We start from the raw sequence: 15,879 nt of genomic DNA, 5'->3' as shown, positions 1-15,879 counted from the left end.
CTATAACACTTTAAACTCTCGCGTTTTGTACACATATTTAATTACACAAACGGGCCAGTCCACGGACCAGTGTACGGATACTGTGAGTGTTGCGTGTCGTGCCGTGGACAATAAACATTAAACTTTAACGGGTAGCAGCAATTTCTTTGTCTACCCCGAACATTTTTATAAACTAATTTCGGGTAGTTTAGTGGTGTTTTATTAATATCTCCGTTGACATTTGTTGGGACGTCAGTCTTTCCGTGACCACAGCTGGTGCAACTCAGCTGAAACGTCGGAATTAAAGGTAAAAACAATGAAATTATATCGCGGTAGACCCGTTTGTGTAATTAAATATAATTGTACCTAATTGGTGTTTGCAGTTTTTACCTCTTTTGACATGATGACAAAACGTTCACTACACTGTTCGAATGACTAACAGAAGATTGATGTAGATAAATTCATAATACTTAGGTACTTCAAACAATATAAAAATATGATTTTGCTTATATCGGACTAAGTTTTTCGCTGTTTTTGTATCGTATGAACGCACGGAACTTTTCTTTATGCGTGGTTCAAATTAAAACAAGTATTTATTTAGAAAGTTTTTAGGGTTCCGTACCCAAAGGGTAAAACGGGACCCTATTACTAAGACTTCGCTGTCCGTCCGTCCGTCCATCCGTCTATCACCAGGCTGTATCTTACGAACCGTGATAGCTAGACAGTTGAAATTTTCACAGATGATGTAGGTATTTCTGTTGCCGCTATAAGAACAAATACTAAAAAGTACGGAACCCTCGGTGGGCGAGTCCGACTCGCACTTGTCCGGTTTTTAGTAAAATAGCTTAATGGGTGTTTTCTAAAATAAATATTAAAACCTGATTCTTTCAAATTTGGACATTCTTGGCCTCATTTTACTCAGAATCAACAGCATTCTAGATCCTACTATTAAAAAAAGATTTCCCAAAATGTCCATTCCATTACGTCGCGTTTTAGTGTGAACATTTTTTTCACTTGTATGTGCGTGACAATTTTCAGTGCAGTGGAATGCACAATTTTCATACAAATTATTGGCACATTTTTTTATCATCAGGAATATGCTACTGATTCTGAGTTGAAAGAAAAGAACCCAAAGACACTAGGATCTGTTTTCAATATTTATTTTAGAAAACGCCCAAATACCCATTTGTTTTTTCAGCGGCCCAAGTGCACGTAACAGCCAACCCCTTGGACGCGGCCAGCTCCATGACCCCCGGCCGCACAACCATCGTGGTCCAGCAGCCGTCCCTTTCCCTCGACTACGGCGGCTGCGCGACCATCCTCGTGCGAGAGGGAGACGACTGCAGGCGCAAGAGCCGCGTCTGCAGCGACCACATACAGCAACTGCTGGATGTGACGAGTCACTTCACCAATCAGGACGTGGACGAGTTTGACAAGAGGTAAATTAATGAGTGAGTGAGTGAGCGAATGAATGATTGAACGAATGAAATAACCAAATGACGTCTAAGACATTTTCATTCATTCTTTTAAAATTATGGCTTCAGCCCATTGGGGCTATTTCGCCAGTGTCAAGGTCGTAGTAGCAGGGTAAAACGATCGAAATTGTACGGTTAGTACAAGACAGTGTACGGTGATTTAGCTCTTGTAAAGCGATAGCGGGCTTTACAAGAAACACGTGGACAACCGGCCGTTGACTCCAAAATGATGGTTAAACGTGGTTCAATATAAATTCTCCATTCACTGCACACTACCACATTAGTTTACTGTATAATAGGCTATCGATATTACACTTTAAACAATATTAATGAGCAAAAACAAAGCAATTGATCCCGACGCGTGCCATCAAGATGGCGCTCGAACCGGAAGCTCGTCTAAGACATGTACGGATAAAATGTTCTAAATACCTCATCAAATTGGCAGAGACAAACAGGCCAATGAGAACGTACTAGCATCAGAATTCAGTTATCGTGCGTCTCACCCGCGCCAATAAGGTAAAGGGCCCCAAGTTCGTGTTAGTACGTTATTTCGTTAATTTTGTTTCTGGCGCAAATAATAAGGAATTCAAATATTTTTTATTCAAATTATACATATGAACAAAATCTGTATTATTTAATCTCTTCAATAAAATAATAACCAATATTTTAGTGATTAAACTGAGAGTAATACGACGGTCGAAGCTGTCAGACGGCCGCGAACAGCTGTGTTGTATGCGTGCACTTTTTTTAGGCGTAAGGTGCGCGCTCTCGCTAAGCTTGTTAAGCTTATAGGAAGGAAAAGCTAAACCCATTCGAATAAAAGTTTTTGGGAGTGTTTCTGTGGGTTCCTTAGTAATTGATTTGATAAGAAAAAAGATTGAATATATGCATACAAATAATAAATCGACTATTTATAATTCAATTTATTTCATTTATTTTTGTGTAGGTATATATATTTAACGTATAAGATAGTTATTTTTTTTGTAAGTATTTATTTTTTTTATTTTTTTTTATTATTTATATAGTTCGGCTTTTAATCAAGTATTAAAGTACCCATATGGTTTACAAAGTCTTAATTCAACCATTAAAGTCGACGAGTACAAAAAGCTTTAAGCTAGCTCTCAATTTAACATTTTTTTTAAATATTATTTTTAATTTCACCTTACAAATACTCGTAAGTAGGTAAGACCGTTAAATATTTAAAATGATTATCAGCAAATTATCACCAATTACTCTAAGAAAACTTTATTCCGAAACAGGGGACACGAATTCACGAACTTAGGACCTGAGCTAAATTTGTATCACGAAATGGGACCCAAAAAAGAGGTTCACGAAAAAAATCATATAAAAAAAAGGTTTAACTAAAACCCTATACTTTATACATTAAATTATTAACAAAGAACGAATATACCTTACTCAAAAGCTTTCAAGGTATTAATATGCTTAGTAATATTTAAAAAATATATACAAACTCTCAAGAGCCTTAACCTGCTGAAACAGGGGCCCTTTACCTTACGTGCACGTACAAGTGCGAGTGAAATGCAAGATAACTGACTGACATCAGTTAGATGTCATTATCAGTGTACGTTCGAATTGGCCTGAAAGTGTGAAATTTGATGCTTATTATGGTGGCCCTGCATTTTGGTGCATATAAAATTGGTGTGAAGTTAGTTAAGCTAAGGCATAGAAAAAAAAACCGGGCAAGTGCGAGTCGGACTCGCGCACGAAGGGTTCCGTACCATAATGCAAAAAAAAACAAAAAAAAACAAAAAGAAAAGCAAAAAAAAACGGTCACCCATCCAAGTACTGACCACTCCCGACGTTGCTTAACTTTGGTCAAAAATCACGTTTGTTGTATGGGAGCCCCATTTAAATCTTTATTTTATTCTGTTTTTAGTATTTGTTGTTATAACGGCAACAGAAATACATCATCTGTGAAAATTTCAACTGTCTAGCTATCACGGTTCGTGAGATACAGCCTGGTGACAGACGGACGGACGGACGGACGGACGGACGGACAGCGAAGTCTTAGTAATAGGGTCCCGTTTTACCCTTTGGGTACGAAACCCTAAAAAATACATAGTGCTCACCCCTTACATTAGTTTTGGTACCAAAAACACTATTATTTTCGTAGTCGACATCTAGCATCGAATAGCGGAATTATCAGTACGGCCAAAAAGTCTAATGCTCAACAATTTTCAGCTAAATTTATGACCCGATTAACCGGAACTCTATTTTCAACTCCTCCTGTTTCTAATATTAGTTGTGAATTGTTGTTCAACACAATTTTCGTGATTCGCGATACTCGAGACATCTAGTACCAAGCATGTCGACTACGAAAATAATAGTCGTGTTGGTACCAAAACTGATGGATGGAGTGAGCACTCTATGCTTACTATATTTCTCTATGGCTAAGGTAACCTAACTCGAACGACATTGTGGCATTCATTCATGCTAAAAATACCAAATTATTTCATTTTTATTATAAACCGAATACTTACTCAATTTTTTACGGCTTTGATATATCTGACATGTAATTAAATTACAACAGTAACATTTTCAATGGAACCTCGATAACTCGAACCTCAATAATGCAAAATCCATCTTAACACGCTCACTGCGGACCGAAGGACCTGATAGAAAGTATGGTTAATTACTATATTCTGTATGTAAACCTTATACTTAAATAAAAGTAAACAAATAATTTCTACATTTTCGGGTAGTTATAACATTTATTGGTTAACCAACCGAATACAAAACCACCTGGATCAGTCACTGAACGACCTGACTTTAACCTACATTATTTGATCATGTAATGTTTTCATCTACCCTCAACTGGCTTAAGAAGCCATTTGAGGGTAGATTTTGTTTACTCTTTTTTAAATACCTAAAGATACAGACAATAAGCCTCCTTAGCATTAACTTTTTGGAATAAGCCTTGAGATTCATGTTACCGAGGTTCCACTGTATAATATTCGAATTGAGAATAAAGTATTTCAGCGTATATTCCTTTATTCGCTATGACGAACATACAAACCTAATCATGAACCTCTTTCAGTGTGAGAAGTGCGTACCTTTGTAGAGCCAAGTTTTTATAAACCTGTACGGATATCATGGTTGTTATTGTCTGTAGAATGTTCGCGATCCCAGGACGCCTCCCCAAACGGCATATTGTGGGAAACGCCGGTGTAGGTTTAGTGGTTAGGCTCCTCCCTTCTTTTCACAATTGAAAAGAGCTGGGAGGTGAGAGTCCCACACACCCCCCATAATGGGCCCACCTCGGGGCCAGGGGGACGACGCGTAACAGCATTCCCACATCGACAAAAAAAATGGTTGTTCTTGTCAACGTGACAGCGTGATAAAACGTTTCTTCTCAGTCGTGCACTCTTGTCAGAGTGTGGCTGTTTTGGATGACGCACATGGCTGGTCTTCATTTCTGGTTATGTTGGTGGACTTCAAACTTTCTCTTGCGATGTCTCTCCATTTCTGACGGTTGATAGCGTTGCGAGAGCACTCGACTACGGATGACTTCGTCATTATTTTTAAAAGGTCGGTCCATCGCGTAGGAGATAGTTTTCTGGATCTTTTCCCTTCGATCTGGCCCTGTACTACCAGCCTTTCCATTGATTCTATTTCTGGATACATGGCTGGATAAAACGGTACGGTAGCTTACCGGAAATGAAGACCAGCCATGTGCATACTGTTAATAAGTGACGGATATTTTGTCGCGTGGATAAAAGCATCCATATTAGGCCCGCTGCGGCGGCAGCACGGTCGCATTTTTATCGCCTGTCACTATGCCTGTCACGTTCTAACAAGTATGTAAGTGTGAAAGCGACAGGTATGGTGACAGACGGTAAAAATGGAACCATGCTGCCACCGCTGGTTCACATCTTGGTAATGGGTGCAATACTAAAATATTTTTTATTTTATACTCAAGAGAATTGTCTGCCAATGTAATTACATTTACTGAATTAAAGGAGAAACGAAAACATTACCCGTCATTTTGCGCCGTTTAACTGTTACTTGGCGGTAGCACTCCCATGTCCCTTATTCAGAGTGACAGATCTCATAAAAAATGATAAACGAAACAAGGCGAGAGTGAAAATATCTTTATCTTCCCTTATGTTATCTTTTATTATCTTTTAAACGCGTTTTCTTTTATCTTTTATCTTAAAAAAGGGCAGAAAAGGATTTTATGAACGTATTTAATAGGGGCCTGAATAAAAAGGGTAGGTTCTTTTGGAGAGAAAAGGTTTTTGTTGCAATAGAAATGAGTTTTGAAAAGAAATTTCGAGATAAAAGTTGTATGAATCGTAAAATAGATAGGGTCTATTTAGTATATATAAATAATATAATATACAATATAATATTAACCATGATGTAAATAATTGTAGGTTAGATGCAGGTCATATCAGTTACTAACTAGCAAAAAGAATAGATAGTATAGAGGGGTCCTGTCATTGTAAATTTTGTAGTCACTGTAAATTTACTGCCATCTATCGACACACGACTAAAACTCAAAATGAAAACGTATAAAGTTATCAAAAAATGTATATATATGGATAAATGATTTTATTATTTTTATATCATTTTGATCCCTGTTCATTCACTGATATCTTTGTGTTAAAATTGTTAAATATGAAACGGTGTCGTCACGCCATCTAGCCGACGATAGGCTAAAGGTGTGTGCGGCATCTATTCGAGAATGACTTTTGCTTGAATTCCGAGGCACGTTTTTTCCTTAGACTTTATTCGTCTTATACGAAGTTACATATGTCTTTGCTAACTAGTAACTACGATCGCCTCCAGTAGTAGAGATAGAGACAATAACTAAGGTTAATGTGGCTAATTCCGTCATAGGGGCTATTCCGTAGGGACCCTATTACTATTACTAAGACGTCTGTCTGTCTGTCTATCACCAGGCTGTATCTCATGAACCGTGATAGACAGTTGAAATTTTCATAGATGATTTATTTCTGTTGCCGCTATAACAACAAATACTAAAAACAAAATATAATAAATATTAAAGTGGGGCTCCCATACACAAACGTGATTTTTTTGCCGTTTTTTGCTTAATGGTACGGAACCCTTCGTGCGCGAGTTCGCTTCGCACTTGGCCGGTTTCTTTAACGTTTTATTGTTCTTAAAACGGCGACTTACCCATGTGAAGCCTTTGGAAAAAAACTCAATTGTTTTTTTTACTTCTGACTTTGACTGACTAAATTAAGAGCTTCGGGCTTCTTCAAATTTAATACAAAAACAAGTTTACCAAAGTAAAAGTTTTGAAGAATTAAAAAGGAAATATTTTTACACGTGTTCAGGAACACATAAAAACCAAGAAGGGTACCATTACGCAAAAAACGGCAAAAATATCAGTTTTGTTGTATGGGAGCCCCACTTAAATATTTATTATGTTCTGTTTTTAGTGTTTGTTGTTATAGCGGCATAAGAAATACAGCACCTGTGAAAATTTCAATTGTCTAGCTATCACGGTTCATGAGATACAGCCTGGTGACAGACAGACAGACAGACGGACGGACGGACAGCGGAGTCTTAGTAATAGGGTCCCTTTTTTACTTTTTGGGTACGGAACCCTAAAAACGGTATAAATATAGGCGACTATCTACTTACTCGACGATAGGCCAAAGGTATGGCGCAATCGCTCGAAAAGATGGCACCACATTGTCCTATCGTCGAGTAGTTGGCGATACTTTTTGACATTTAACAAATTTAGCACATATCAGTGAAAAAATAAGGATCAATTTCAAATGGCGTTCTAAAAGCGTTAATCATTTGTGTCGAAAGATGGCAGTATATGTACTGACTACATTATTTTGACAATACTCCTCTATTCTTAATTCTCTTTGACTATGCATATGTAGGTTGTGAACATGACATGTGTATACGGGGCATTATCTATGAAAAGGGACCTTATTGTCGATGGCGCTGACGCTGCACAGCGTCGCGCGGCATTGTAAGTATTTATATCGGAGCATCGTTAATAATGTCGTACGCGCCATCGACAATAAGGTCCCTTTTCATAAGTAACGTCGCATATAGAGTTTAATCCGTTGGGGTTGATGGACAATGAATCCAAAATGGGCCAAAACAAAAGGTTTTGCCTCGTAATTTACCTGGATTATGTTATCATGTTTTATTAGAGTAATCGCCTTAAATGCAGCTTAGGTGATGACTCATATTAACATATTACACGAACATATGAAATAAATTATAGACCTGAATATAACAGTCTCATATTACAATTCTAATATCTGGGAGACCGAGCTTTGCTCGGAAAACATATTATAAAAACTCAAAAATGCGCGTTTTCCCAGAGATAAGACCTGGCTAGATCGATTTATCGCCCCCGAAACCCCCCATACAATAGCAAATTTAATCGAACTCGTTAGAGCCGTTTTTGAGATCCCCGATATATAGGTATATATATATATATATATGTACTTGGCGCGACAAGAGAAGGATGTCGAAAGACGGACTGAAAACGCCTGGAGGAGCTATTGTTCCATGAAACATCTGATGAAAGGCGATCTCCCCCTGTCACTTAAGCGGAGACTCATGGACATATGCATACTTCCAATTCTCACCTACGGTGCACAAACTTGGTCTTTGACGGCGTGTCAGAGGTCCAGACTAGGGGTTTGCCAGCGAGCTTTGGAGCGCAGCATATTAGGTGTGAAATTAATGGATCGTATCCGGAACACCACGCTGCGCTCCAGAACAAAAATAGTCGACGTAGCTCGGAAAGCGGCCAAGCTAAAGTGGGACTGGGCTGGTCATGTCTGCCGAATGCCGAGTGAGCTGTGGGCCAAGATCGCCACAGAGTGGCAGCCCAGCTCAAAACGAGGAATTGGCAGACCACGTCGGCGATGGCGAGACGAGTTAGACTCCTTTTTAAGGGAATGGCCACAGAGACTGCACAGGATCGGGAAGACTGGAAAAAGTGGGGGGAGGCCTTTGCCCAGCAGTGGGACATTATAGGCTCCCAATAATAATAATATATATATGTACTTATATAAATAAACAAGAATGCAGTTTTCCTTATTACTAAAATCGATGACATTGTTCCTATTTAAGAGCAGATCTTCGTAAGTCTTATAGTATCAGACTTTCCCATACTGACCGATTTAAATGTTACACCCTGTATACGTACCTATTATACCTAATATATTGTATAGGTATGTAACAATGGTAAAAGAATATCAAATGTCTTGTGGTTCCTAAGTTTCCCGACTTATATCCCGTGATGAATGTTAACTCCAATTGGCCATCAGAATCTGTCAGCTTATTCAGACCCACGATGTATAATCCGTGAGATACCCTCGTAAATTATACAGATTACGTTATTATGTGGCAACACGGTGTATTACGCTGTAGATGGATTACAGGGTGGGACAAATAAATTACTTGCAATGTATGGGGAGGGAAGGTAATGATTTTGAATATTTTATACGACATACCTAGAGTGTATTTCCTTACATGTCTTATCATGTAAACAAACGTGACGTCAGACTTCAACATTGATGGCCCTTTGAATTTTCGACAGTTACATAATGTGCCAATTACCACACTTGGGCGGTAAAGTAAAAAAAAATACAGTAGGGCGGGATTAAGGACAATACGTGCCTATGGCAAAAATTTAAAGGGCCATATTATTATGTACTGTAAAACGTTGTACAATACACGTGCTAAAAGGAAATTCGCAACTCGTGTCGATTTAAAATATTGTTCCAATTTATCGCCTCTCGTTGCGAGTTTCCTACTTTCCGCACTTGTATCGTAATGTACTATAATACAACAATTTTCGTCGCAAACCCCGATGTTAATGTAATAGTATGTAATATGTATGTATGTGTATCTAGTATGTAATAGTAGTAGTATGTAATATGTGTGTTTGTGTTTAATAGTCTCCATATTTCGCTCCGTGCACTACCTGTTGACTTTTGTTTGAGTTCTATATTTCCTGCTACCCAAAGGTTGTCTGGAAGAGATCGCTTTTTAGCAATAAGACCGCCTGTTGTTACCGGGTTCTATTTTTCCGTTACAATTTCTTTGTAGTTTTACATGTATGTAAAATGTATAATTATTGGTGCAATAAAGAATATTTACTTACTTACTTAATGGGTCGATTATCACCCCCAACTAAGAGATTTACCACTACATCCACCCTGTATACATTAATTTTGAAGCCCTATTACGCCCTTTGATCTCGAAACACTGTATTAATGTCGTATCCACTCAAATACCCACAAAGCGTTCGAAAGAGCCGTTAATTGAGAACTAAATTGCTTCCAAATTTGAATAAATAATTTACTGTACTATTTACACATTTCTTAATTTATTGTTTTCCTAAATAGAGCTCTATTGTTTACAAGGTAAGGTGGTGTTTACTGTGAAATAATTAAATCAGATATGACGTTTAGGAAGTTAATGGTGTAAAATTTGCTTATGAAGGAGGTCGCGTCAAACGCCGTACGTTGCCGCAGTATAAGTATTAATATCTGGGAGACCGAGATTTGCTCGGAAAATATATAAAAGCGCTTTTTCCCAGAGAAGACCTAATCTTGTGAGAAGACCTAGTCGAGTCATGTGATCAATTATTTGCCCCCTAAAACCCCCATATAGCTAATTTCATCGAAATCGTTAGAGCCGCTTCCGAGATCCCCGAAATATACATATATATACCTAAATAAACAACCTATTAGATCGATAGATTTATAAACCGTGCATTAAAGTAACTGGCCGCGTAGCCAAGATGCCAATCGCTTACGCTCCGTAGCGATCGAAACGCAACTGTCACTATCGCACTAGTTTGGAAGAGTGATAATGCTTTTCGTTGTCGAAGCGATTGTAACCTTGGCTAGGCCGGCTGAACCCCTAGTGTAAATTTCATTCGATAGCGTGACGAGAGTTTGCGTTTGCGTTGTGTCTATTTTTGTATGGGATTTTGATTAGCGCGCCAAGCGGGACATTTTGGAAACTTAACGCCGTCGCAAACGCGTACGTCACGTCGCGCTACCGAATTAAATTTAACGAAGCTTAGAGCATTTAGTAACTGGACACGTCATGGCTGTCTTTTCTGTACGAAACAGTCTGCCGATTTTTGCGAGGGAGGTCAAACGTATTGCTATTTCTACATGATTTGTACGTAACGTACAAATAGCCATGTCAGCCCATACGAAAGTTTGCACAATTGTGCAAGTTTTTCGGCAGAGGGGTAAGCTCTTAAAGGCGTCTCCAGTTATTAAATGCTCTAAGATACGAGGGGTAGAGTACCACAGAATAAGTAATAGTATTACCGCACAGAAAGGACACTTCCTACAAAACCGAAGTTTGACAGCGATTCAGGGTCGAATCATGATGTCCCTTTCTAACTTATGGCACTATCCCTTTCGACTATTAAGGGTTGTCAAAATTCAAGTCATTATCTTATCTGTGGTCGTGCACGCAAAGGGTCGTCAAGTTGTGTCAACCCTAATAATTGCTCGGAGCAATGCTGAGCCGAACGGAGCCGAGTTTGCCCGAAGTCAGGAGTGTCTCCACACTGGTACAGTACTGTGTATATTACTTATACTGTGTACACTGTCTCCTCAAACGAAGTACATAATCACGGCCTAATATCAAAAACCGCGCTTAAAAGCCTGCGGGAAAGCAGTGAGCGGCAAAATGCGATAAACCTCGACAAAGTTAGTTATTTTACAGTACATCTGGTGCTATATTACGACACCAGGTGCTATAATAAGCACATTACGTCACTACGTCGAAAATTTAAAGGGCCATATGTACTGTAAAACGTACGATACATGTGCGAATAGGTAATTCGTAACTCGTGCCGATTTAAAACACTCCCTTTGGTCGTGTTGTCGCCACTTTTTGCTAATTTCCTATTTTTCGCATTACGATTACGCAAGTTCGTAACTGCTCTCTTTACTCTTTTGAAATTAGTGTGGAAAATTGCATTTTGATGCTCTACAATTTGATGAAATTTTTAGTTGATTCCTCGTGTTAACATATGAAAGATGATTTTGAATAATATGAATGGGATGGGTAGTCTATCTCGTAGGCCTTATATTGTCCCTCCTGTGCCTACTGTTAAAAGAAAAGTACAGTCAGCGATAAAAGCTTCTATTAATTTAAACATTTGATCTTCAGGTACGGCAGCCCGCATCATGCCCGGTCGCAGTCGGTCAAGGCAGCGAGATCGCGGACGGGCGAGCGTCAACTACTGGGGCTGCCCCAGCAACGGGCACGAGTGGCGTCTATGCCCAATACTGGGGTAGAAGAGGAGTACTACAGACTGAGGCATTTTAGTATAACGGGTGAGTCATGTGACTGTTACTGGGTCTAAGAGAGACAACTACTGGGCTTGAGGTTGCCCCAGTAAAGGGCAAGAGTGGCGTCTATGCCCAATACTGGGGTAGAAGAGGAGTACTACAGACTGAGGCATTTTAGTATAACGGGTGAGTCATGTGACCATTACTAGGTCTAAGAGAGACAACTACTGGGGTTGCCCCAGCAAAGGGCAAGAGTGGCGTCAGAGCTCAATACTGGGGTCGAGGAGGACTACTACTGACAGGTATTTTAGCATAACGGATCTAAGAGGGACAACTATAGGGATTGCTCCAGCAAGCCAAACGCTTATCAGTACTAACTAATGGGAATGGGGGGTTTCACCCCGAGGGAATTTTTAATTAGCATTACGGGTGAGTAAAGTGACCATTACTGGGTCTGAAGTAGTAAAGAGCGGAAGTACTTAGTAAACGCATCTGTAACTGTACCCTTTTCAAGCAAATAAATGATTTATGATTTAAAAGTAAGGTGTATTCGGGTATTACCGAATGTCGGATAATTCCGAAATTCAGATGAAAATCACCCTTAATTCCATCATAATAAAAGTCTCTTTCGGAATTATCCGACAGTTTTCGACATTCGGAATTACCCGAGTAAACCTTATAAAGAACAGGCTAGCGGGGTCCGTTTGTTTCCCATAAAGTTTTAAGACTTAATGTATTGTTTGTCATATTATCATTAGTCATAAAACTGAAACCGTTAACTTTTCAGGATTTTCGTAAGGTTACCCTATAGATAGGTTAGGCTAGGTTAGGTTTGTTTTATGGCAATCCTGAAAAGTGACGCGTTTCTGAACAAAATAAATTATGACTAACGAAAATGCGGGCAAACAATACATTATGACTTAAAACTTTTTGGGAAACAATAGAGACCCACAGGCTAGCATACACTATGTCAGATAAATTGACAGCAGTTATTGTTACAGGTAAAGGCGTCGTGAATCGGGGCGACTCCCTCCGGTCGAGAAGATCGCGGTCGAACACCTCCGTGGCCTCAAGCGCGTCGAGCACAGAGGCCGTTAACAGGGCCTCGGCCCCTTGTTCTTTAGCTTCTTCGAGGTAACTTACTTTACTGGCTCATTGACAGAAAAAGAACCCTGGCCTCTGACCTTAGAGACCAGATGTCATCGCTGTCATTTTCTTTACGAAACAGTCTGCCGATTTTTGCGGAGGAGGGGACGTCAAATGTATTGCTATTTCTACGTGATTTGTACGTAACGTACAAATAGCCATGTCAGTCCATACAAAAGATTGCACAATTATGCAAGTTTTTCGGCAGAGGGGTAAGCTGTTAAAGGCGATTCCAGTTATTAAATGCTCTAAGCCTAGCTCTGACACAAGGGAACGTCATTCTGCCCTATTCTGCGCCACATCACGCCATCGGTATCTGGCCTATGGGTAGTGGCCCTGCCTATGAAGCCGATGGTCCCGGGTTCGAATCCCGGTAAGGGCATTTAATTGTGTGATGACACAGATATTTGTTCCTGAGTCATGGTTGTTTTATATGTATTTAAGTACTAGACGGCATAATATGACTCGATTTGATTCGAACTGTTTGTGTGTGTTAGTCCTGTTGGTGCAAATGCTTACAAATACTTAAATAACAGTAAACAAACGATTATTAGCTAATTCGGGCTTGTAGCATGTTTCATCTGGCTTTTGTACCATTCCACTAACCCGGGATTAAGCGGTTAAACGGTTAACCAAATGTCAAATTGTACTGGTAACCATGGTAACTCCAGGTTTAACCGGTTAACCCCGGGTTGCTGGGATGGTGCAAGTGGCCCTAAGGGGGTAAGTATGTCCGTATTGTCCGTATTTTCTAATATGATATTTGATGATATTTATTTACAGGGATTCCTCAGCGGGTCTCAGCTCGTACCGGGTGCTGGTGCTCGGAGCGCCGGGGGTTGGAAAATCAAGCCTGGTCGGTCAATTTATGACGTCAGAGTATCTACACGCGTACGACACTAGTATAGGTAAGCTACAGATTCTATAGACCGACCGCTTAAATGAGACCTCGCCTGCGCGGTACGGGGGCGACGGGGTAGGACGACTAAGGGTGGCGGGGAAGGTGCGGGCGGCAGGCGTACGGCGCCCGCACCTTCCCCGCCGCACTTAGTCGTCCTACTCCGTCGCCCCCGTACCGCGCAGGCGAGGACTTTTAAGTGGTCGGGCTATATACACAGCGGCAGAATGTATATGTCGCAGTCATCTGGCTTAGTTAGCCAGCTAATTAGTCGCCTAGGCCGATAGAAAATCACTCAACGTTTAACTTGGCGTATTGAACCGTCAAACTTCCATGAAATCGTGACGTAAAAATAACACTTACACAGTCTGAGCTGTCAAAATAGTTACTTGGTCTAATTCTAGCAAGGTGTCGTCTATTGGACATTAACAAGTCAAGCACTACGTTTACATTACATAGAGTCAGACCAAGAAAAGTCTGCAGCGGATTTGATAGCCCACGACGCAGTGCAAGTGTGATTTTAAACGTCAAACTTCTATGAAATTATGACGTATAAAATAACACATGCACTGCGTGGGCTATCAAATCCGCTGCAGACTTTTCTTGGTCCGACTCTAGTCAATGTTCGTCATTATTTAACCTTTACCACCGTAGACTGATAGGTATATAAGACTAACAAATCGGGCTCATTTCGCTACGGTCTGATAAATAAGATAAAACTTCGCGTAACTTCGTGCCGACACGAGCACGCTCGATGAAAAATTCTATGGCGTTTAAAAGGTTTTAAGTACGTCAAGAAAGAAAGTTTTACCCAAATTTTCATTCAAACCTCCACACAAAGACGTCAAAACTTCTATAAATCGTCCTCCACAACCAAGTTGTTCGTATTTCCGACAGATCCCATTTACACGTCGCCGGGAATACGTTGCGAATATATCAATTGAATCTGAGATGAAATGAACTGACTTGACGGCGCTTTGAATTCACATTTATATTTGGGCCATTTACGTAAAATAGGGAAGTTTCCTTTCCTCTACTTAAAATATATTATGTGCACAAAATAAAGCACCAGATAATTATTAGAAAAACATACTTATAACATAAGACAGCGCCGCTTAGAAAAACATAGCTAGCAGTTATTTTCAAATAAATATTTAATAAATCGGATAGAAATATAAAAAGTAGGCGAGTTAACCGTGACGTCACTATACTCGTTTTCATATAAATTCCATTGACAAATCGTTTTGACAGTTCTAAAAAAGAAGCTGATTTGACTAGTAGCTGTGCACAATACACTTTGTTTTCAATTCGGGAATTTTTATGTGATTTCTATTTACTAGGAAATAATGTTAAAAATCCAAAATCTAAAATGCAAGTTACTTACAATTTTAAATAGAAAAGCCCAAGTACTAACTAACAAAAAACCGACCAAGACAAGGCCAGACTCGCGCACGAAGGGTTCCGTACCTTTACCACTACGCAAAAAACGGCAAAAACAATCACGTTTGTTGTATGGGAGCCCCACTTCAATAATATTTATTTTATTCTGTTTTTAGTATTTACCTACGCAACAACAGAAATACATCATCTGTGAAAATTTCAACTGCCTAGCTATCACGGTTCATGTGATACAGCCTGGTGACAGTTCGTCTGTCCATCCGTCCGTCTGTCTGTCTGTGTCTAGTAATAGGGTAGTTTTTAGCCTTGTATAAATTTCATTCGATAGCGTGACGGACGTACGCGTTTGCGTTATGTCTCATTTTGTATAGGATTTTGAAGAGCGCGTCAAGCGGGGCGTTTTGGAAACTCAAATTTCCATACCAAATGAGACGACAAACGCGCACGCGTCACGTTACGCTCTCGAATGAAATTAATACTAGGGGTACCACTGACATCTATTAGGGCCAGTTGCACCAACCACATTTGACAGACGGATCAACGTCAGCCGGCGCGCCCCGGCGCTTTACTATGAAACTTTCAATACATAAAAATTTAGCGAACTCTTTAACGATACGAACAGTTTGGTGCAACCGACCCTTAGTCTTATCATTTTACAGATGTAGTACTTAGTGCATAATTATTTTCC

The 15,879-nt window shown here is 39.7% G+C and overlaps 1 protein-coding gene and 1 long non-coding RNA gene across 2 annotated transcripts in view; one reads left to right on the top strand and one right to left on the bottom strand.

Moving 5' to 3' along the window:
* The window catches only part of LOC134800869 (uncharacterized), a 417,476-nt gene that overhangs the window by 225,317 nt on the left and 176,280 nt on the right, over window positions 1–15,879 (bottom strand). The gene's annotated exons all lie outside the window — the stretch shown is intronic.
* Window positions 1–15,879, top strand: part of LOC134800837 (uncharacterized) — a 242,076-nt gene that overhangs the window by 209,267 nt on the left and 16,930 nt on the right. Inside the window, exons 8-11 of the mRNA XM_063773393.1 lie at window positions 1,178–1,418; window positions 11,628–11,794; window positions 12,751–12,883; window positions 13,679–13,803. Of these exons, the coding sequence (XP_063629463.1) occupies window positions 1,178–1,418; window positions 11,628–11,794; window positions 12,751–12,883; window positions 13,679–13,803 (666 nt within the window). The remainder of the gene's footprint in view (window positions 1–1,177; window positions 1,419–11,627; window positions 11,795–12,750; window positions 12,884–13,678; window positions 13,804–15,879) is intronic.

Source organism: Cydia splendana, chromosome 20 (genome assembly GCF_910591565.1).
Source record: "Cydia splendana chromosome 20, ilCydSple1.2, whole genome shotgun sequence".
In the NCBI taxonomy this organism is placed as follows: Eukaryota; Metazoa; Arthropoda; class Insecta; order Lepidoptera; family Tortricidae; genus Cydia; species Cydia splendana.
The sequence above is the reverse complement of the archived record's forward strand: the minus strand, read 5'-3'. Positions and strand labels throughout refer to the sequence as shown.